The sequence below is a fragment of the Bubalus kerabau genome, chromosome 2, assembly GCF_029407905.1.
Source record: "Bubalus kerabau isolate K-KA32 ecotype Philippines breed swamp buffalo chromosome 2, PCC_UOA_SB_1v2, whole genome shotgun sequence".
Lineage (NCBI taxonomy): Eukaryota > Metazoa > Chordata > Mammalia > Artiodactyla > Bovidae > Bubalus > Bubalus kerabau.
In genome coordinates this window covers 104799087-104821593 of record NC_073625.1, presented here as the reverse complement: position 1 = coordinate 104821593, position 22507 = coordinate 104799087, and the positions used below count along the sequence as shown (strand labels likewise).

Sequence of the window (22507 nt, the reverse complement as noted above, 5' to 3'; positions counted from 1 at the left end):
TAATTGCTCCCTGGATAACTGAAGTTTAAGACTCACACTTGAAGCACTACAATTTTGGGCTTGTTTTCTTGAAATGGAAAAAACAATACAAAAGTGGATTTAGAAAGCAGGGCCCATAAGACAGTTCTCAGGTTAAGTCAAGCAATTAGTATAGAGTTCAGGTTTCCATACAACCGAAGTCTTAGTTTCTAAAAGGAACTTGCTCCTCCTCCTCCAACATAAACCTTAGATAGAGCCCATCACCAGTACTCACAGGGGAAAAGTCTAAGGTACTATTTGCTGATACTGGAAAATGTTTCCTTGCTCCAGAAGTTTCAGGCTCCAACCTCTTAACAGTTAAGCACTTTGAGAAACTTTCAAGGATTCAGTTCAGTTGCTCAGTCATGTCCGACTCTTTGCGACCCCATGAATTGCAGCATGCCAGGCTTCCCTGTCCATCAACAACTTCCGGAGTTCACTCAAACTCATGTCCATCGAGTCGGTGATGCCATCCAGCCATCTCATCCTCTGTCAACCCCTTCTCCTCCTGCCCCCAGTCCCTCCCAGCATCAGGGTCTTTTCCAGTGAGTCAACTCTTCGCATGAGGTGGCCAAAGTATTGGAGTTTTAGCTTTGGCATCAGTCCTTCCTATGAACACCCAGGACTGATCTCCTTTAGGATGGACTCGTTGGATCTCCTTGCAGTCCAAGGGACCCGCAAGAGTCTTCTCCAACACCACAATTCAAAAGCATCAATTCTTCACCACTCATTTTTCTTCACAGTCCAACTCTCACATCCATACATGACCACTGGAAATACCATAGCCTTGACTAGACAGACCTTTGTTGGCAAAGTAATGTCTCCGCTTTTGAATATGCTATCTAGGTTGGTCATAACTTTCCTTCCAAGGAGTAAGCGTCTTTTAATTTCATGGCTGCAACCACCATTTGCAGTGATTTTGGAGCCCCAAAAAATAAAGCCTGACACTGTTTCCACTGTTTGCCCATCTATCTGCCATGAAGGGATGGGATCAGGTGCCATGATCTTAGTTTTCTGAATGTTGAGCTTTCAGCCAACCTTTTCACTCTCCTCTTTCACTCTCATCAAGAGGCTTTTTAGTTCCTCTTCATTTTCTGCCATAAGGGTGGTGTCATCTGCATATCTGAGGTTACTGATACTTCTCCCGGCAATCTTGATTCCAGCTTGTGCTTCTTCCAGCCCAGTGTTTCTCATGATGTACTCTGCATATAAGTTAAATAAGCAGGGTGACAATATACAGCTTGACGTACTCCTTTTCCTATTTGGAACTAGTCTGTTGCTCCATGTCCAGTTCTAACTGTTGCTTCCTGACCTGCATATAGGTTTTTCAAGAGGCTTAGTCCAAGGTAATAGACTCTCTTGAACATTAAAATTTGTAATTCCTGCAGCTGATGTAAGGATACACATACATACAGATAGATAGAGACTATAATTCTAAAGCTTTTTCACAAAAGTACCCCAACTGCAGAAAAACAAGTAAACACTAAATAAATAAACATCCTCCCACCATTTCCCCAGAATCTTGACAGATAATAGGATATTATAGCAGTCAACTGTAATCGGGGAAATTTTTTGTATGCTCTTGTATATCCTCTTAATCCAAACAAGTTTTGCCCTCTCCTTCATGATACACATGTATGTTTTACAAGAAAAAGATAGAAGTACTTCCTTTCCACAAATAAAAATGATAAATTAGGCAGACATATTGACTTCATCACTGAATAGGGCCAAGCATATAGCAGTTTAATAGACACGGCCATATAACATACTAATTTGTATCCATTAATCACCCATCATTATTATCTATGAAAAGAGTGAAAATTAAAAACTCCACTAAAATCTGCTTCACTACTGAATGCTTATGTCTTTCTGTAAAAAAGCATGGGCTTTTAAAGACGTTTTAAGATAAAAATCTCCCAAAACAGTTCAACTTTGCCATAAGCAAACTATACTGCAAGTTAGATTATACTGTAAATTAACCTTATGCCAAATCACCATAAGATCCAAGCAATCATGATGCAATTTAATGCTACATCAAGTTTTATATGCTATGTCATAACTCCTTTCTAATACAGTATGCAATTATTACTGTTGCTTTCAATTGTTTAAAAAATAAAAGCATGATATTTACTTTAAAAACCGTTGCTTTCGTGAAAACAATGTGGTTATGTGCCTGCTGTCACAGAGAATAAACTCAATGATTATATTCTAAACAATGCCTTTAGCTGTTGGACTCCTGTTTTAAGGATAAAAAGTAAATGCAATTAAAACCAATATTCTAATAGCCACCAACTGAAACAGTACCCCTCCCCTGTATTGGTGAAAGATTAAAAAAAAAAAATAAAAAAGTCATGCTGTAGATAGGGAAAAATCCAGCTAGCACAGGCAACCATCCGACATAATGAGTCATCAGCCTCCCTCCCACACTGCAGAACACTGCAGTGGCAAATCACGACACCAGAGGCCCATTCCCTTCCTTCTGTCTCACAAGATGCCTTACAAATTGCTGCTGGTTAATACACAACACCGAGTGATTTCATTATCCCAGAAATGGTTTTAGTACCAGTCTTGGATGATACAGGTGTTGGGGGCAAGAGTGAGGTGTTATATAAAAGATAATATCAAGGTTCCAAGGCAATATTTTATTTATATACAAAATCCTTCACTGATACTGGGGTACTTCATTAATAGTGTAACACTTAGAAAAATACATTCTACCCAACTGATTGAAGATTATTTCTTTTTGAAGATGAAGAAAAGCAAATATTTTCATACACAGTTTATCTTCTTGGGACAAGGCATCAAGATCCTGTTTAATATTTTCATGCTTGCAGAACTGGTACAATTCCAGCTAATAATATTACCTTATATTTATATAGTACAAAAATTAATTTTGTGAAGCACCTTCCTATTCATTTTATTTAACCTACCTACTGAACAGCGCCATTAGAAAGGCTTATGTGGCAGGTTACTATTGCCACATTAGTTCCCCCTTTTTATCTTGTGATAGCAAAACCTTAAATATCAAGGTATTATTCCAGTATCCTTGGCAATGACTGGTTTGGAAACGAGCATGAAACAATGTTCTCACCAGTAAGAGGTAGGGCAAAGTCTACTGGGGACCTTCTGGGAATGATTTCTGATTTCTTTGTTCTTTTAAAAGACATAGGCCATGACAAACACTTACTCCCTTGGAATATGGCAGCCCACTCTGGTCACCTGTATGGGATAGGCAGCCCTTTTCAGACCTTGAAGGAAGCAAATCTAAGCAGACAGGCCGCCTTGCTAAGAACGGCAAAACTGAAAGGCAGAGAGCATCTAGGCCCTTGTTTTCTTTCTTGGTCCACTAAATCTAACAACATAACAGAAAGGAGAGGGTTTCAAGAATAAATATTTTTATACGATATATACATTTCAGTATGCTATTTTTAAAAAAAATAGGCCAAAAGGTTAAGAATAAAGGCAAATATAAGGTCATTACGTAACTAGCTTATAAAAATTACTGAGATGGATTACAGGAAATGTGCAGGCACAAGTCGGAATCAGAATAGAGAAGTACAGAATGATCACAGATGGCAAACTGGACTAACAGAATCGGGAACGAGTTCTTCCTACCACAGTGAAATCTTTTGAGTGCACAAACACATACATCCCTCCAATTACCAAAATACAACAAACCCTGTATAAGAAATAGAAAAGGTAAAAGCTCCAGAGGATAAGTAGCTGGGTGGAGAATTCAAAATGTATCCACTACATATGTTTATAGTTTGATGACAGGCTTATCCATAAACAACCTTTATAGCATTTCTAGAAATAATCACAGATTCCTTTCACTTCAAAATTTTACAAATAAAATTGGGCTGAGTGTGATATTCTGTATTAACCAGAATAATAGAATACTGTATTTAGTGTATAGGTTCTATGGTATGAATTTATAGGCTAGAATCCTGTGACCAATGGTAAAACTGTCCTACAAACAGACTGCCTGCCTTCAAGGAGTATATTTATCATTTTTTTCCCCTCCCTTCCCTCCACATTGCACATCAGTAACTCAATTAAATGTTCTGAAATTAAAAACAGATATAAACTACTACTTGTTATGCACATATCACACTCCAGACATTGTGCTAAAAAAGAAACACATTTCATTTAACCCTTAACAACAGTTGTGGGAGGCAGGTATTGTTTGATTAGGAAAACAGGTTTTGAGACTTAAGCAACCCACTCAAGATGAGATGAGAGCTACGGACTGGAGATTATTACCAAATAATTCAAAAGACCTTATTTTAGCCAGTAACTTTAACCTTTATTACCTTAAAAAAATAGGCTTCTCTGGTGGCTCAGTCGGTAAAGAATTTGCCTGCAATGCAGCAGACCTGGGTTCAATCCCTGGGTTGGGAAGATCCCCAGAGGAGGGCATGGCAACCCACTCCAGTATTCTTGCCTGGAGAATCCCATGGACAGAGGAGCTTGGCAAGCTACAGACCATGGGGTCACAAAGAGTTGGACACAACTGAATAACTAATTGGAGAAGGAAATGGCAACCCATGCCAGTATTCTTGCCTGGAGAATCCCATGGACAGGGGAGCCTGGTGGGCTGCTGTCCATGGGGTCGCACAGAGTCAGACACAACTGAAGCGACTTAGCATGCCTTGGAGAAGGAAATGGCAACCCACTCCAGTATTCTTGGCTGGAGAATCCCAGGGACAGAGGCGCCTGGTGGGCTGCCATCTGTGGGGTTGCACAGAGTCGGACATGACTGAAGTGACTTAGCAGCAGCAGCAGCAGAGTGACTAATACTTTCACCTTAAAGAACAGCCTGGGATGCCTCTTTTCCATTATTAACTAACTCTATATTAGAATAGCAAAAGGGAGATGAAAAAGACATGACAGAACAGACCATTCATAAACTAAAGAGCAAGTAGAATAACCGAGAATTGACTGTTCCTAGAATATCCATCTTCTAAAGAATAATGCATAATGCTATATTAATGCCTAGGTTTATAACACAAACATAAATAACAGTAAAAAAAAAAAAACTGCAAAGTAAATGGGCATATTTGGAAATAACAATACTAATGAAAACAGACCCAACACAATTTTGCTACAGGAAATAGTAGTAGAAAATTTCTGGTTAATCGGTTGTCATAAATTTGGAATAAAAAAGTTATCTAAACAATACCTGAGAAATTCCTCTTATTCTTATTTCTAAAATAAAACTTACTAAACAGTTAAAATTTATAGTGAAGCTAACATTAATATCCCATAAGGCTTCTAAGTGAACTTTTAGAATATTTCTTGGTTTCAAGTTAACAAAGAAAAAAAACGTCACTCATTTTATACCTTAATGTACCAAGAATGTAAACAGCTGAAAAGATAGCTAAATGATACAAACAGTAAAGAAAACAAGCATTTATTATGTTGTTGCTGTTGTTTAGTCATTAAATCGTGTTTGACTCTGGACTATAGCCTGCAGGCTTCTCTGTCCATGGGATTTCCAGGGCAAGAATGCTGGAGTGGGTTGCCATTTCCTTCTCCAGAGAATCTTCCCAACCTAGGGATCAAACTCTGGTCTCCTGCATTGGCAGGTGGGTTCTTAACCACTGAGCCACCAGGGAAGCCCATTTATTATGTACTTTTCCTTTATTTCCAGAAGCAATATACTTATAGCTTAAAAAATACCTGAAGAAAATTCTCACAACTTGAATACTGTTGACTCTGATCTTATTTCCTCTCCATTTTTTTACATAACTATAATCAATACTATAATACAACTTTACATATTGTTAATAAGTATCATTTTAAACTGTGTAATATTCCATTAAATGGATACCACAGTTTAACAATCTTCTTTAAACTACAGTAGTCCACTTTTTGTTACTTGTATTTTTTACAGCTTCCCATTTTTTGCTATTTTTATTTTTTACATTTTGCTCATATATGTTCATTCACAACTCACTGACTAGGTGAAGCCAAGGTAAGGCAACCAACTAAGGATCCATACTAATACTCTTAGGCTGCTGTCTCACAAGGGCTGTTCTTACACACACACTCTTGCCTAGAAGTAATACCATATTTCATCTAATCTAAGATACCATCAATTATAACATATTCAAGAACTACTAAAACCCTACATATTAAACTATGGCACATCAGAAACTTCAGGACAGACACTAATTTCAAAACTATAAGATATGGGTGGGGGGAATATGTCCTAGGAATGATAATATATGGTATTAGAGCTAAATACGGAGAAGGCAATGGCACCCCACTCCAGTACTCTTGCCTGGAAAATCCCATGGATGGAGGAGCCTGGTGGGCTGCAGTCCATGGGGTCGCTAAGAGTCGGACACAACTGAGCAACTTCACTTTCACTTCGCACTTTCATGCACTGGAGAAGGAAATGGCAACCCACTCCAGTGTTCTTGCCTGGAAAATCCCATGGACAGAGGAGCCTGGTGTGCCAGAGTCAGACACAACAGAGAGGCTAAGCACATCACCCTAAACTGATTAACCTCCAACTTAAGAATTCATAAAATCTCTGCAATTAAAATATGACCTAAAGCATAACCTGAGGATAAAACAGGAAAAGAACCCTGCTTAATAGAGGTGAAAAAACATAGTCTGGATTTAAAGATACGATGGACGCTTTCAACGGTATGGTTTGCTAAGGATTTTACCTCCAGTTCCCCATGGTATGTGCCCCAGCCTTCAGTACTGCTCTTCTGAAGCACTTGCCACTGCTGTAATTAAAAATCTGTGAACAGAATTGCTCTTGGATCTCTCTACTGCCAGACCGGAAGTGTGAGGAAAACAGAGACCACGTCTGCTTTGTTCATTGAGTACCCCAGTTAGATAGTAAAGCACACAGAAGGCAATTACTAAATACTGTTCAGAGACAGTACTGGCAAAGGTGTGTGGGAAATAGCCACCCGCATTCACTGAATGAAAAGTGATACATCTCCTTTGAAAGGCACTGCATACACATTTTGGCCTAATGCTCAACGGCCAAGGTTTTAAAAATCAGTATTTATCTGAGGCCAAAGCTGAAGCCAAATATCACCGTGATAGAACTAGAATGACTTTTGATGTAAAACAACAAAAATGTTTATTAAAAGTTTAAAATGTTACAGCTTTAGGTGGTTACTTTGTTTGATGCTATAAACTCTAGAACACCAAATAATTCTACAAAGAATAGATAGAATTTTATCCCCACTATTTTGCCTGGCATTACTATTTAAAATTTTAGAAACAAATATGAGCTCAAAAAGGCTATACAACCACACACAGAAATGGACAACTGACTTGTGACGCAAGTGGAAAGGCAATTCAGTGGAGAAAGTATAGTTTTTTAACAAGTGGGGGTAAAACAAATCGATGTGTAAACGCAAAAACAGGATACTTCAAACCATACCTTGTGCCATAAGCAAAAATAAACTAAAAATGTATGGCAGATTGAAATGTAAAACCTTAACCTACAAAACTTCCTTTGTGACCTTGGATTAGGTAGATTTACTGGCTACAACACTGAAAGCAAAACCCATACAAGAACAAATTGGTAAATTGTATTTAATAAAAGTAACAAACGCCTGCTCTTCAAGAAAAGTTGTTAGAACTGAAAGACAAGTTATAGACTGGGAGAAAATATTTGCAAAGCATAAATCTGATAGAGGACTCATACCTAGGCCATAAAAAGAACTCAGAAAACTCACAGTTAAAATGATGGGAAAAAGATCTGAAGATATACTGCACAAAGAAAATATATGAGTGGCAAATAAATACATGAAAATATGCTTAATACTAGGAAAATGCAAAGGAAATAACAACGAAATGCCATCTAGCAGGATGGCTAAAATTTTAAAAGACTGACCACAGGAAGTGTTGGTAAGGATGCAGAACTAGAACTTTCATGTACTGCTGCTAGGAATGTAAAATGTACAACCACTATGAAAAGCAATTTGGCAGTTTCTTACAGACCTAAGCATACACCTATCATATGACCCAGTCTTTCTATCCTTGGCATTTACCCATGAAAAATAAAAGCTCGTGTCCAAACAAAGACTTTTACATGGAAGCTCATAGTCACTTTATTCACAACAGCCAGAAAGCAGAAACACAACCCAAATATCCATTAACAAGTGAAAGGATAAACAAATTATGGCATCTGTGTTATACACTGAATGTTGTTGTTGCTGTTTAGTTGCTAAGTCGTGTCTGACTTTTTTGAGACCCCATGGACTGTAGCCCACCAGGCTCCTCAGTCCCTGGGATTTCCCAGGCAAGCCTGGATTGGGTTGCCACTCCCGTCTCCAGGGTTTCTTCCTGTCCCTGACCAAATGCACGTCTCCTGTGTCTACTGCACTGGCAGGTGGATTCTTTACCAGGTGACTCTTTCTGAATCACCTGTGAATACAGTGAACGTGCTGTGCTGTGTGCTTAGTCACTCAGTTGTGTCCGACTCTTTGTGATCCCATGGTCTGCAGCCATCCAGGCTCCTCTGTCCATGGGGATTCTCCAGAAAAGAATACTAGAGTGGGTTGCCATGCCTTCCTCCAGAGGATCTTCCCAACCAGGGATCAAACCCAGGTCTCCTGCATTGCAGGCAGATTCTTTACCAGTTGACCCACGAGGGAAGCCCAAGAATACTGGAGTGGGTAGCCTATCCCTTCTCCAGGGGACCTTCCTGATCCAGGAATTGAACCAGGGTCTCCTGCATTGCAGGCGGATTCTGTACCAGCTTAACTACCAGGGAAGCCCAATACAGTGAATACTCAGCAATTAAAAAAAAAATGAATTGGGCCTCCTTGGTGGCTCAGTGGTAAAGAATTCACCCGCCAATGCAGGAGACACCGGTTTGATTCCTGGTCCAGGAAGATCCTACATGCTGTGGAGCAACTAAGCCTGTGTGCCACAACTGCTGAGCCTGTGCTCTAGAGCCCAAGAGCCACAGCTTCTGAAGCCTTCGCACCCAATACCCTGTGCTGTGCAACAAGAGAAGCCACAGCACAGAAGTCTGCCCACAGCAACTAGAGAGAAGCCCTGGCTCTCCGCAACTAGAGAAAAGCTCATGCAGCAATGAAGACCCAGCACAGACCAAAAGAAAAAAAAAAAAAGAAATGAATCACTGAAGCCTATAATACAGGCAGAACTAACCCACAGTGACGGAAAAGACATCAGTGGTCCTTGTGGACAAGCAGTGGGGAGGTATGGAAGGAAGCGATCACAAACAGGCAGGAGGAAATTTCTTCTGAAGGTGATGAACATGTTCACTACACTGATTGTAGTGGCAGTTTCATGGGTATACATATGCCACAATGTCAAACAGTACATGTGAAATACATGCAATTATGTCAATTATACCTCAGTAACACTTAAAAAAAAATAAAAGCACAAAGTATTGACAATACGACTCCTGTAAGGGCATAATGCTTACATAGAATACATTGTATTCACTTTTGTTTTTACTTGTTAGCTAACAGTAATTAAAGGCCATATGGCCTATACTAATAAGAGAACCTTAACCCTGGGAATATTGTAGATGGGACAGCTGGAAACAACCAAATGGGCTTTTGTCTGTTTTGAACCAACTTATGTGGCTCCTGATAAGGCTGTGTGGGTACTCACTTGTCCATTTGAGTTCAGCAAATCATGGGACTTTCCATAGTCCCTTAAGAACTCAGGAGTTTATTAGTCAGAAATGCCTCTAAAGTACTTACTCATTTATGTTTCAGATCAAAGCTTAATGACAGTATCTTTGGTGAGGATTTAGGAAAAGAATCCTATGTTGAACTGTTGAGCCGTGAGGCATAGAAGGGTCTGTCTTCTAAAACTCAGGCTAAACTCTAGTATTTTGGATATCAAAGTTGCTATAATGCAATAACTCATTTGGAGAGTGAAAGTGGAAGGAGTTATCATCTGTTGTTTTATTCTACTCTGAGATAGAAATAATTTACAATAAAGAATTAATAGTCTGTTTATCTTTGCCTGTTTATAGGTGTTTCCCCCACTCTCCTTACCCAACAGTATCTTTGGGTGAAGATGAGATCATATTTAAAACACACACAAATAACAATAGCAGGTACTATTAATCTATTCAAGCACTGTAGGTGTGCCAAGTTGGGACTTGAGCATCCTGTATTTTAAGTGTCTACTCTGGATCATACTAAAGAGTCTTGTGTCACTTAGCCTATTCCTTGGATTAATAAGAGGTATTTTTCTCCTTCTTGAAACAAATGAAAGAGGACACTGAAGAGAAGCATGTTATATTCAAAATAATCTGTGGATATTGTAACTCAACTTAATAAAGTCTCTCACTGCCTAAACCAAGGACTAGAACTTATAGAGTCCAGTTAGTCCATTTTTCACAAGAAAAGATACAGTTACTCTTACACTTAGCTAGTTATCACACTCTCAGTGTTTATATTAAATTGGCAATCTAATGCCCTAGGTTTTATTTGAGAGCTCTAACAAAATTGTTTTGGTACATAAAATCAGCAACTTTCACAATTCAAACTTCAACTGATAGAATTTCAATGTATGAGACATATAAATAGCACTTTAAATTGTATTTACAACACTTACCATTCTTCGAGAGTAACAAGTCATGACATTTGTCAGACCTTGTTCTCCTACTGACACTGTTATACTAATTAGATATGATGGTAACCTATGCTATTACATGATGGTAGGTCACATGTAATTTGGGGACGCTAAAAATGTTAAAGGCATTTAGCTATTCAGCTTCCCAAAGACTCAAGCTAAATGGCAGATTCTGACCAAATACTGAAGACAAACCTGACCTTCAGAGCCTCCCTAAATGCAAGAATGATTTGGCAATACCCACCGAAATTCAAAATGTACATACTGTTTGACTTACCTCTTTAATTTTCAGGAAGTTACTTTATTTACTAACAAAATATCTATTACAGCACTATTTCTTACAGCAAAAAAAAAAAAAAAAAAAAAAAGAATGTCCATTAATACGGATAAAACAGTAAACATCACTTGTGGTAGTATGAGAGGTTGTGGTGTTAAGATAGTAATCTGGAAAAAGACTTTTCTCCAGAGTTCTATTACTTATGAACTGTGTGACACTGATGGGCATTTAATCACTCAAAGTCTAAACTGCCTCATTTGTTAAATGAGAATTAAAACAATACCTAGTCTCCTAAGGTGGCTGTGAGCTTTGCATGCCTTAATTGAAGAAAAGTGCCCAACCCAGGAGTAAATTATCAATAAATGTTACATAGGATGATGATGGTACATTAGTACAACTGAGTACTAGAGGATTATTAAAAAGAATGAGGCATCTTTAACTGTATCAATGTGGAAAAATCTCCAAGGTAATATTAAGTGAAAAATGTAATGTCCAGAATAATATGATCAGATGCTACCTTTGTGAACAAAAAGAGTAAGGATGAAGAGGGAGAAAACGCACATATGTATGAATCTATAATTTTTACTATATTTGTACATGTATCACCCATTCAACTAAATTAAAAATATTGATTGATTAGATGTGTGCTAAAACAACTAAGCCAGGGGGTAAAATTACTATATGTATCCAATTAGGTAAGCAAAGAGCATAGTAACTAAATAATAATGGCAAACATGCATATAGCTCTTATTATATATATACCAGTAATTCTAATCACTTTTCTTATTCATTTAATCCTCACAACACTTATTGAAATAACTATACTCCTAATATCCTTATTGTAGAGCTAAGAAAATGCAATACAGGAAGATAAACTTCCCCAGGATTTGAGCCAGTCTGGCTTCAGTACCTACACACCTAACTTCCTTGCTAGCTGTACTGCCTCTCACTACTACTCTAAGATTACTTTATTTATTTTTGGTTGCGTTGGGTCTTCGTTGCTGTGAGCAGGCTTTCCCTAGTTGCAGCAAGCTAGGGCTTGCTGTACACAGGCTTCTTATGGTGGTGGGTGGCTTCTCTCGTTGGGCAACACTGGCCTAGGGCACTTGGGCTTCAGTAGTTGGGGTTTGCAGCCTCCAGAGCACAGGCTCAAGAGTTGTGGAGCATCGGCTTAGCTGATCCTCAGAATGCGGGAATTTTCCTGGACCACGGAGGATTGGCAGGCAGATTCTTATCTACTGCACCACCAGGAAGTCCTAAAATTACTTTTTATTTATATATATCCCAACTCTTTCCAAAAAGAATTCGTACATTCCTCAAAAATGAAAAACAGAACTCCCATATGATCCAACAATTTCACTCTTGGCTTTTTTTTTTTGAAGAAAGTAAAAACATTGATTAGAAAAGATTTATGCACCCCACTCTGTCCTTTGCAGTATTACTGATGATTGCTCAATTACAGAAGCAACCAAGTACCATCAACAGATGAAAGGACAAAGATCATGTGGGATACACATAAAATGGAATATTTCTCAGCCATAAAAAAGAATGAAATCTTGCTATTTGCAACAACATAGACATGGATGCTTTCAACATGTAACAAATCTCACTCTAAACCATCTGCTGTTTTCTATTATGACTTTGAATGATATATTAATTTCAGACTCTTAAAAGAACTGAAATCAAGTACAAGATTAGTTATTAGTTAAAATTACTTTTAATTTTGCTTTACAGGCAACCTTGTTGGAAGCTTTCTTAAGGACAGTTAATCTTCTACCTAGTTTTTTTACTCACCAAAACCCAAATGTGGACTTCTCCTTATGCTGTCATATGATTACATCACATGACGGACTCCATACTTGTGCAATATGCTCTATTACCCCCAAAGAAGAAACCATTTCTGGAAGACTTAATAGTCACCCAAAAATAAAATTTGTAACCCTATCTTATAATGCCTATCACTTTCATATGCATTTTTTATGCACCTTCTTATTGGGTGCCCATGGGTTATCATATACAAAATTAAGGAGAGTTTATGGAATTATCAGTGTAATTTATACACTTTCCCCTCATATACTTAAGTAAATAAGACAAAAAAAATTTCAGACAATTGACATTTCTGGCAATCCCAAACAGCAGTACTGCTGTTGGAAGAATATGTATTTTTAATATTAACAGATATTGCCTGATTGTTTACTAAAAAAAAAAAAACTCACAAAACTCTAACAATTTACATCTCCACTAGCATTTTGAGAAAATCCTTTATCACACATCTTTGCTACCAGTAGGTTCACCGCTTAATTTTTACTAATCAGAAAAAAATTTCACTATTATATTATAATTAATATATAATAATTAATATTAATAATAATATTATAATTGCACATTTTTTTCATAAGTTTGCAGAATGCTTCAATTTTTCTTGAAGTTCTGGTCATATGCTTTACCCATGTTTCTGTTGTGTGCACTTTTAACTCTTCAACTGTTATGCATATTTGAATTTTCTTAAATCTATCTTCTATTTTTGCCATTGAAATATTCATTTCTGTGTTCTCACATTCCTATGTTTACTTCCATGACTTCCAGATTACCTATTTTGGTTTAAAAAATGATTACTACATTTAGATTGTAAATATAAAAAAAAAATTTAGGAACTAACATTTTTAATACTTTAACTATTTAAGTTTTTAATCCATCTTGAAATTGGTTTCTGCATATGCTACAAAGTACTGGCTCAATTTAATTTCTTCCAGACAGATAAGCTGTGTCAGTTATATTTACTACATATGCCCCCTTTCCCCCACTGGACTAAAATATCTCCTTGCCATATACTAAATTCCTTTATATTCTGGGTTTACTTCTGATTTTTAAAATTCTGCTGAACTTACAAAGGCCTAAAAGTATACCTTCACCTATAAACTTAAATAACATATTCATTATCTAGATAAGTTGAAACATCTTCACTTAAAGATATTCAAGTAACTAAGAAGAAATCATCATTTAAATGGCTTAATTCTCCATTTCAAATTAAAAAATTTTTGCTGCTCAAAGCAATTAACTGTAATTGGAGAAACTCAAAACATACAATAAATTTAAAATCTTTCTTAAAACTCTTAATCTATAGATAATTATTTATTTTGCTGAATTTCCATCATCTTTTTCACATATGTATATACAATCATTACTACAGTTTCTGAATCATGCCCTTTCTTCATTTTTATAAATGTTTTCTAATGTAATCAGTCTTCTCTACTTTATTTTTAAATAAACACTTTAAGAATTAAATTAAGAAATAACTACAAACATAAAGTCTGGTTGGTTTTCATTGCTCAAGCACAGGTGGAGCGCTTCTGCATTATATCATGCATGGCACGTTGTTGATATAATTTTTTCAAATGTTTGTCAACAAAAGAACAATAGTTTCCACAAATAGTATTAAAATTCAAAATTGAAATTTTTATTGTAGTAGCTAGTCATAATATTGAGGGCTTGCCAAGTGGCTCAGTGGTAAAGAATCTGCCTGCTCACGCAGGGGACGCAGGAGATTGGGGTTTGATCCCTGGGTCAGGAAGATTCCCAGAAGAGGAAAGGGCAACCCACTCCAGTATTCTTGCCTGGAACATCCCATGGACAGAGAAGCCTGGTGAGCTACAGTCCATGCATTCATAAAGAGTTGGACGTGACTGAGCTGAGCGACTCAGCATGCACTCGCAGTCACAATATTGACACCAAGAAAACAGCAAAAAAAAATCATTAGGCTAAATCTCAAAATACTTATGAAATACCTTCAATTTTTGAAAACTAATTGCAGTTGTGAAATTCATTAAATGGAGCTAACTATGAACAAATATAAAGGTGAGTTTAAAATAAATTAATCATTAGATAATTTTATTCACATAGTAACTAACTACAAACATGACTTTAATAGTTTCAGGTAACAAGATTTATTACAATGAAAATATACATCTATTTCAGCTGACTACAAATATACAAAAAAGATCTTCACGACCCAGATAATCACAATGGTGTGATCACTGACCTAGAGCCAGACATCCTGGAATGTGAAGTCAAGTGGGCCTTAGAAAGCATCACTACGAACAAAGCTAGTGGAGGTGATGGAATACCAGTTGAGCTATTCCAAATCCTGAAAGATGATGCTGTGAAAGTGCTGCACTCAATATGCCAGCAAATTTGGAAAACTCAGCAGTGGCCACAGGACTGGAAAAGGTCAGTTTTCATTCCAATCCCAAAGAAAGACAATGACAAAGAATGCTCAAACTACCGCACAATTGCACTCATCTCACACGCTAGTAAAGTAATGCTTAAAATTTTCCAAGCCAGACTTTAGCAATATGTGCACCGTGAACTTCCTGATGTTCAAGCTGGTTTTAGAAAAGGCAGAGGAACCAGAGATCAAATTGCCAACATCCGCTGGATCATGGAAAAAGCAAACTTCCAGAAAAACATCTATTTCTGCTTTATTGACTATGCCAAAGCCTTTGACTATGTGGATCACAAAAGACTGTGGTAAATTCTTCAAGAGATGGGAATACCAGACCACCTGACCTGTTTCTTGAGAAACCTGTATGCAGGTCGGGAAGCAACAGTTAGAACTGGACATGGAACAACAGACTGGTTCCAAATAGGAAAAGGAGTTTGTCAAGGCTGTAGATTGTCACCCTGTTTATTTAATTTTTATGCAGAGTACATCATGAGAAATGCTGGACTGGAAGAAACACAAGCTGGAATCAAGACTGCCAGGGGAAACATCAATAACCTCAGATATGCAGATGACACCACCCTTATGGCAGAAAGTGAAGAGGAACTCAAAAGCCTCTTGATGAAATTGAAAGTGGAGAGTGAAAAAGTTGGCTTAAAGCTCAACATTCAGAAAACAAATAACATGGCATCTGGTCCCATCACTTCATGGGAAATAGACAGGGAAACAGTGGAAACAGTGTCAGACTTTACTTTTCTGGGCTCCAAAATCACTGCACATGGTGACTGCAGCCATGAAATTAAAAGACGCTTACTCCTTGGAAGGAAAGTTATGACCATTAGATAGAATATTCAAAAGCAGATAGACCACTAGATAGCATATTCAAAAGCAGAGACATTACTTTGCCAACAAAGGTCCGTCTAGTCAAGGCTATGGTTTTTCCTGTGGTCATGTATGGATGTGAGAGTTGGACTGTGAAGAAGGCTGAGCACTGAAGAATTGATGCTTTTGAACTGTGGTGTTGGAGAAGACTCTTGAGAGTCCCTTGGACTGCAAGGAGATCCAACCAGTCCATTCTGAAGGAGATCAGCTCTGGGATTTCTTTGGAAGGAATGATGCTGAAGCTGAAACTCCAGTACTTTGGCCACCTCATGAGAAGAGTTGACTCATTGGAAAAGACTCTGATGCTGGGAAGGATTGGGGGCAAGAGGAGAAGGGGACGACAGAGGATGAGATGGCTGGATGGCATCACTGACTCGATGGACGTGAGTCTGAATGAACTCCGCGAGTTGGTGATGGACAGGGAGGCCTGGCGTGCTGCGATTCATGGGGTCGCAAAGAGTCGGACACGACTGAGCGACTGAACTGATCTGATAAATATACACACTATGTCTGTGTGTTTACTATATATATGTAATATGTATATACTGTATAATAAAAGAATACACTTACATAAACCAAAGTCACTTTCAGTTCATAGCAGGAAACAAAAACATAGTAGCTTTTAAAAAAAGTCTCTACAGAAAAATGTAAAATATGGTTACTCATCATAATTTATATCACTATAATAGAAAACTTGACATTAAAGAGAATATTCAATAATCTCTTCATAAAATCTTTCCTTAGAACAAATGAGTTATTTTTTTCAGGATTAAGGTGAAACATAAACTTATGCTAGCTACATTTCAATTACTATTTAATTTACTGATATTTTCCAATATAAAAATAAGATAAAAAAAAACATTTAGAATAAAGGACAGAAATTTAAAATATAAGCACAAACTCAAAAGTCCCTCCTGTACAGGTTAGGATAATTTTAATACATTTTTATAAGAATTTAGAAATAAATACCTCTTTAAACTGATTTCACATATTAATGATCACAACCTCTGGAAAATCTTTATACAGAAAATACTGTCATTGCAGTTGCCAAAATAATGAGCTTTATGTTGGTATTTCTTAGCTTCTATTAATAAATCTGTTTTAGGGATTCCCTGGTGGTCCAGTGGTTAACAATTCACTTTGTAGTGCATGGGACATGGGTTTGATCCCTGAACCAGGAAGATCCCGCAAGCTTCGAGGTAACTATGCTCACGTGCCGCAACTTCCAAAGGCGGTATGTCTAGAGCCAGTGCTCTACAACAAGAGAAACCACCGCAGCAAGTCTGCAACTGAAGAATAGCCCCATCTCACCACAATTAGAGAAAAGCCCGCACAGCATGAAGACCCAGTGCAGCCAAAAAAAAAAAGATAATTAAAAAAATAATAAAATCTGTTTTAGAATCTTTGCTAGAGGTACATTTTTCTTGCTATTAGTAATAGCCTTATTTCAAAGTTTACTCCTTTCTCCATATCCCAAACTTGCTGCTTAATTTTATAGGGTATCTAAAAGTCTCCTTTAGAAATTCAGTATGTACAAACTGTTGTTGTTGTTCAGTTGCTAAGTCGTATCCAACTCTTTGCAACCCCATGAACTGCAGCACACCAAGCTTCCCAGTCCTTCACTATCTCCCTGAGTTTGCTCAAATTCATGTCCATTGAGTCAGTGATGCCATACAAACATCTCATCCTCTGCTGCCCCCTTCTCCTCTTGCCCTCAATCTTTCCCAGCATGGGCTCCACAGGGGACGGCGACTAGATATCAGTAAAATTAATTCTTAAAATGTACAAAGTATCTACTTAGCCCTGTGCATTCATGATCTAATTTAACAGTATCTATAGCATAGATTCAGAGAAGGCGATGGCACCCCACTCCAGTACTCTAGCCTGGAGAATCCCATGGACAGAGGAGCCTGGTGGGCTGCAGTCCATGGGGTCGCTAAGAGTCGGACACGACTGAGCGACTTCACTTTCACTTCGCACTTTCATGCACTGGAGAAGGAAATGGCAACCCACTCCAGTGTTCTTGGCCTGGAGAATCCCAGGGACGGGGGAGCCTGGTGGGCTGCCGTCTATGGGGTCGCACAGAGTCGGACACGACTGAAGTGAATTAGCAGCATAGCATAGATTTAAACATGAGGAAATTTAAGCTTAGATTAAGCAAACTGTCCAAGGTCACACAGCTTAAATATGTGGTAAGGCCAGAACTTGAACCCAGGTCTATACGATCAAGAAATCTATTCTTGTAAAGTTTGTACAATCTTGCTTCACATTTAAATACCACTTAGTTTTAAAAATACTTTCACACAGATTATTTAGGGTTTCTCTAATTTGAAATCTTAATACCCTTGACAGAAAGATCCTAAACATCAAACCCAGAGCCCCCAATCCCAACTTTTCTAAAAAGCATATAACTAAAGTGGCAGTGCTGAAGGATGATCTACTGACTTTTAGTCTAGTGCTATAGCACATGTAGCTTTCAGTGCCCCTTTTACATTAAATACAACTCACCCCGCTCTCCTTCCCTCCCATATCATCCAAACACATTACAAACATATATGCTGTGAAAATAAGTTGGTCACTATGTTAATAAAGACATATTATTATGTCTGAGGCTTACATCTATTCTACTGACCATGATTTTCATAGCTGCTATTGACAATTTATACTTGAAAGCTAGTATCTAGTGTGTTACCTTAGAAGGCATTATGATCTGCAGGAATTTTAAAACTAGTTCAATCTCCCTGTCCAGTTATCTCATACACAGTCAATAAACAATTTATTGAATGCCTATCTACTTCATCATTCAGGAGCTAAAGACCAAGAGTAGGGACACTGTCCTTGAATTCCTAGGAGTTTTATAGTTTATTAAGGTACAGCCCAACAAACAGTAATTAAAAACAATGTTCTGGAGGTGAAAATAGAAGAATGGAATATTGTGCAGTATTCTACAGAAGTGAGTGCCTAGCTCTGCCCACAGAGGAAGAAAGCATTCTTGGTGCTGGCCATAACCTATAAAGATAGTGACATATAAGCAAGACTTCAGAGTAAGCATACAAGAGCTGTTGGGGACTCAAACACAAGAACCCCTGTGTGCCATTTAATACTGAACTTCAGCACAGTTCTCTAACGAATGTTAAGATTTCTATATAGGGAATATCCTGGCAGTCCAGTAGTTAGGACTCATCCCTTTCACTGCCGAGGACCTGGGTTTGATCCCTGATCGGGGAACTAGGAACTAAGATCCCTCAAGCCGTGAGGCACGGCCAAAAAAAAAAAAAAAAGAGATTTCTACATATAATACTCATTGACAGATAAAGTTAGTCTCAGAAATAGCTTCCATGCCACACAGAGATCACTTGTTTGTGAAAACTATACAATATCAAAACTCTTTTTCAAATTCAACTTTAATAGTAATTCAGTCACCAATTCCTGCTGCCAATCTTCCAGATTTCATTAGTGGTCTAAATGATTGCTTTAGTAAGTTTCCTAAAATCAGGGGAATTGTGAAGTAAAACTGCAAACTCATTCAATCTCTTTCACATTGACATTTTCTCCTCTAGGACTCAAATGCTTTTTAGCCTGCTTTCTCTATCCCATTTTGGTCTCACCCAGACAGGACTGATTTGGACTTCAAAAATCCTTATTATTTGGTGAACTCGTTTTAATTGGTGAAATGTCACCTGGGCAATGAAGCAACACTGCTTATGTTTTTCTGTCCTCTAGAGATCAGGGAATCTCACTCTGGAGCGAATTAATAGATAAAAACTATATATCAGTAGCAGACATCCTGAAACATAAACATCTCAACAGATTAGGTATATACCAATATAGATATATGCACAAAACACTAAAACTGTAAAGCATAATAGTGGTCTTCATTACTTAGAGAAAGCAAGAAAGATCTTAAGGTTATCTTATCTAGTAATGAGCATCAATAGTCTAGTTTCTCTATTTTTGAACTTGGCTTTAAAATTTAACTGAGAAAATGATTTTTCAGATTAAGAAAAAGTGTAATTTAAATTTTAAAAATCAAATTTGTAATTTCTGTTAAGTCCTTTCAATTTAAAAGAAAGAAGGGACTTTCTGAGTTTGTAGTGTAAACAAGAGTTTAACCCCAAACAGAAAAACATTCTTCCATAAAGCACACTGTTTGGGGTCAAAACATTGGTTACTACGTTACTACATTGGTTACTACATGAAATGGGAGTACACTGGGTTGGGCAAAAACCTAAACAATCATTTCTGCATTTTCAGAAACTACTATTCATCAAAATCTGAAGACGTCACCTGGAGTTTTACAAACAGGAAAAGTAGGGATACAAATGCTACTTAATACTAATTTAGCATTAGTTAAGGAATTGATTGGGAGTAGTGATTAAGTAGGATTTTAGGGAGAAATGGCAAAAGGATGTCAAAGGCAAAAAATATGAAGTCAGCAATATTTAGACTTAACCTCCTTACCTTTAAGTTTACGGTCAAACGCACTGGTTTATTATCTTTCCAGCCCAATTTGTTTCTGAAGAATTACTCCCTTCCAGTGAAGTCAGTTCTGCATAAGCTAGCCTGGGTCTCCTGCAGATCATGACATCGCAACACCATCTTTCAACGCCTCCTCATTCAATCTAAACTGTCGCATTAACAACACTGCCTGTTTTTGAAGCTAGTATAGCTTTACTCTTTCAAGTATCCTCTACGTTTCTACACCATAAAATTGGAGAAGAGAAAAGTAAAAAGCCACCTTTTACCATTCCAGACCCATTCGAAAGTTGTGAACATCTCTCGCAGGGATGTCAGATAAAAACTAGAATTACTGAGAATGCACACTAGAAAGCAAGCTTTACAGTGACTCTGCAGTGAGAGAGTGTCTGCATCGCGACATTCTCTCTTAAGCCTGTCTCACAGGAGCCGCCTCTGCCTCCGGGGTTTTTCCTATCTCCCGGTTCCCCACTAGGGAGCTGAAGGGGAAGACCTTACAAGGCCTCTGCCAAAGAACAGGCTTTGGGATTGAGACCCGGGGACTATTGCAGACCCCAACTAATGCCTGAATCAACCCCACTACCCGAAGCCCCAAAGACTTGAATGGGGACCCATAATGGCCGCACTCACCCCCAGCCCCGGGAAAGGTGAACATCTCAACCCCTAAGTTGCAGGGGCGACCACGGTGGCAGGGATTGGACGAGGGGCGGGGGTCAAGATAAATGGAGAAACAAGATCCTCGCCGGGGCAGGATGACAGCGGAAGAAAGCCTGGGACAGCAGAGGCCACTATTCACATTCTCTCTTCTTTTCCTCCTCCCTTCCCTTCTATCCCCACCAGCCGCCGGTTACCGGTCGCCACTCACCTGCCGGGGCGCGAGGTGCAGAAACCGTACCGATCACCGACCCAGAGGCTCTGTCACTGCGGGAGGGAAGTCTTCAGCTGCAGAGCGGGGCGGGCGTAGGACGTCACGTGACCCCGAGCTCCGCCCTGTCAACCGCAGCCGGGCTGGCTGCATCTCCCGGGCTTGTATTTTAGCGGATCGTTTGAACATTAATTTCCTTGCGATTAGATTTTAGAAAGGAAAAAAAAATGTCCACAAAGATCAGGTTGTAAAGTGCAACGCAAAACGCGTGGGTGGAACGGGTTAAAGTGCATTGCTAAGGAAGTGACGTTTATGCCGTGGTCTAGGGACCGGAAATAGCAATGGAGTTTCGTCCCCGTGGGGCCTGCCGGTAAAATCCCCAGGCTTAAAGGTTTGGGCAATCACGTGATATCGAAACTGAAAAGTGCTGGACGTAAGCCAAGTTATCTAGCCAATTGTTGACTACGTTTATTTGTCTTAAAAACACCTCGTTACTTTCCACAGGCTTCTTTACATTTAGAGGAATAAGATTTATAAAATCTTTTTAGGAGACAGGTGCATTTGAAGGTCATACTGGAGACTACCAGCTGGGAAGACCAGAGTCAGGAAAGACTGAGCTTGTTAAAGTGCGAGAGGAGAGAGGGAGGGGTGGAAAAATCCGGATTTTATCGCCAGGGCCTACCAAGCAAGCCTCACAAGTTGTGTCGTAAGGAATGGGAGGAGAAAGATGACGCCAGAGGGCACAGCCCAGTAGAAAGATGGAGGTCCTGAAGTAGAGGGGGAAGGGTAAGGGGAAGCCTGCAGTGCGGCTGCGCGAGGGGCGGCCGACGCGCCGGCGCGCAGAGGGGGCGGGGTGAAAGGTCATAGCGCGGCGGCGGGTCTGGCTGGCGGCGGCGGGCGGGAGGCGAGTTCCCCGTGTGCACGTGTGGAGAAGCTGCTGCACTAGCGCGGCGGCGGGAGGCACCTCCGCCCCCTCCGGAGACGCAGGGCCGCGCTAAACTCTCGCGGCCTCCGTCACCCGCTCAGCTCCTTGCCTTAGGCGAGGAGGCCGGCTTGTGGGGTTGAGTGGCCCGAGCTGAGGGCGCGGAGAGCTCAGGGCGGCGACGACAACGGCGTTGATATCGGCGGTAACAACGGCCTCAGCAGGCGGGGAAGATGAAAGGGTGAGGAA

At 39.0% G+C, this 22507-nt stretch overlaps 2 protein-coding genes across 4 annotated transcripts in view; one reads left to right on the top strand and one right to left on the bottom strand.

Annotated features, from left to right (window-relative positions):
- The window catches only part of ATP6V1A (ATPase H+ transporting V1 subunit A), a 62923-nt gene extending 40802 nt beyond the window's left edge, over positions 1-22121 (bottom strand). The window contains exons 1-2 of one of the 2 annotated variants that reach the window (XM_055568207.1): positions 21337-22121; positions 20457-20567 (exon numbers count right to left, since the gene is read on the bottom strand). The gene's annotated coding sequence lies outside the window, so the exon portion shown is untranslated. The remainder of the gene's footprint in view (positions 1-20456; positions 20568-21336) is intronic. The other variant, XM_055568208.1, reaches the window with a different exon arrangement.
- A 91-nt stretch (positions 22122-22212) lies between these two features.
- NAA50 (N-alpha-acetyltransferase 50, NatE catalytic subunit) overlaps positions 22213-22507 on the top strand; it is a 32181-nt gene continuing 31886 nt past the window's right edge. The window contains exon 1 of one of the 2 annotated variants that reach the window (XM_055568210.1): positions 22213-22499. In XM_055568210.1, the coding sequence (XP_055424185.1) occupies positions 22492-22499 (8 nt within the window). In that variant the 5' untranslated portion in view covers positions 22213-22491. The remainder of the gene's footprint in view (positions 22500-22507) is intronic. The other variant, XM_055568209.1, reaches the window with a different exon arrangement.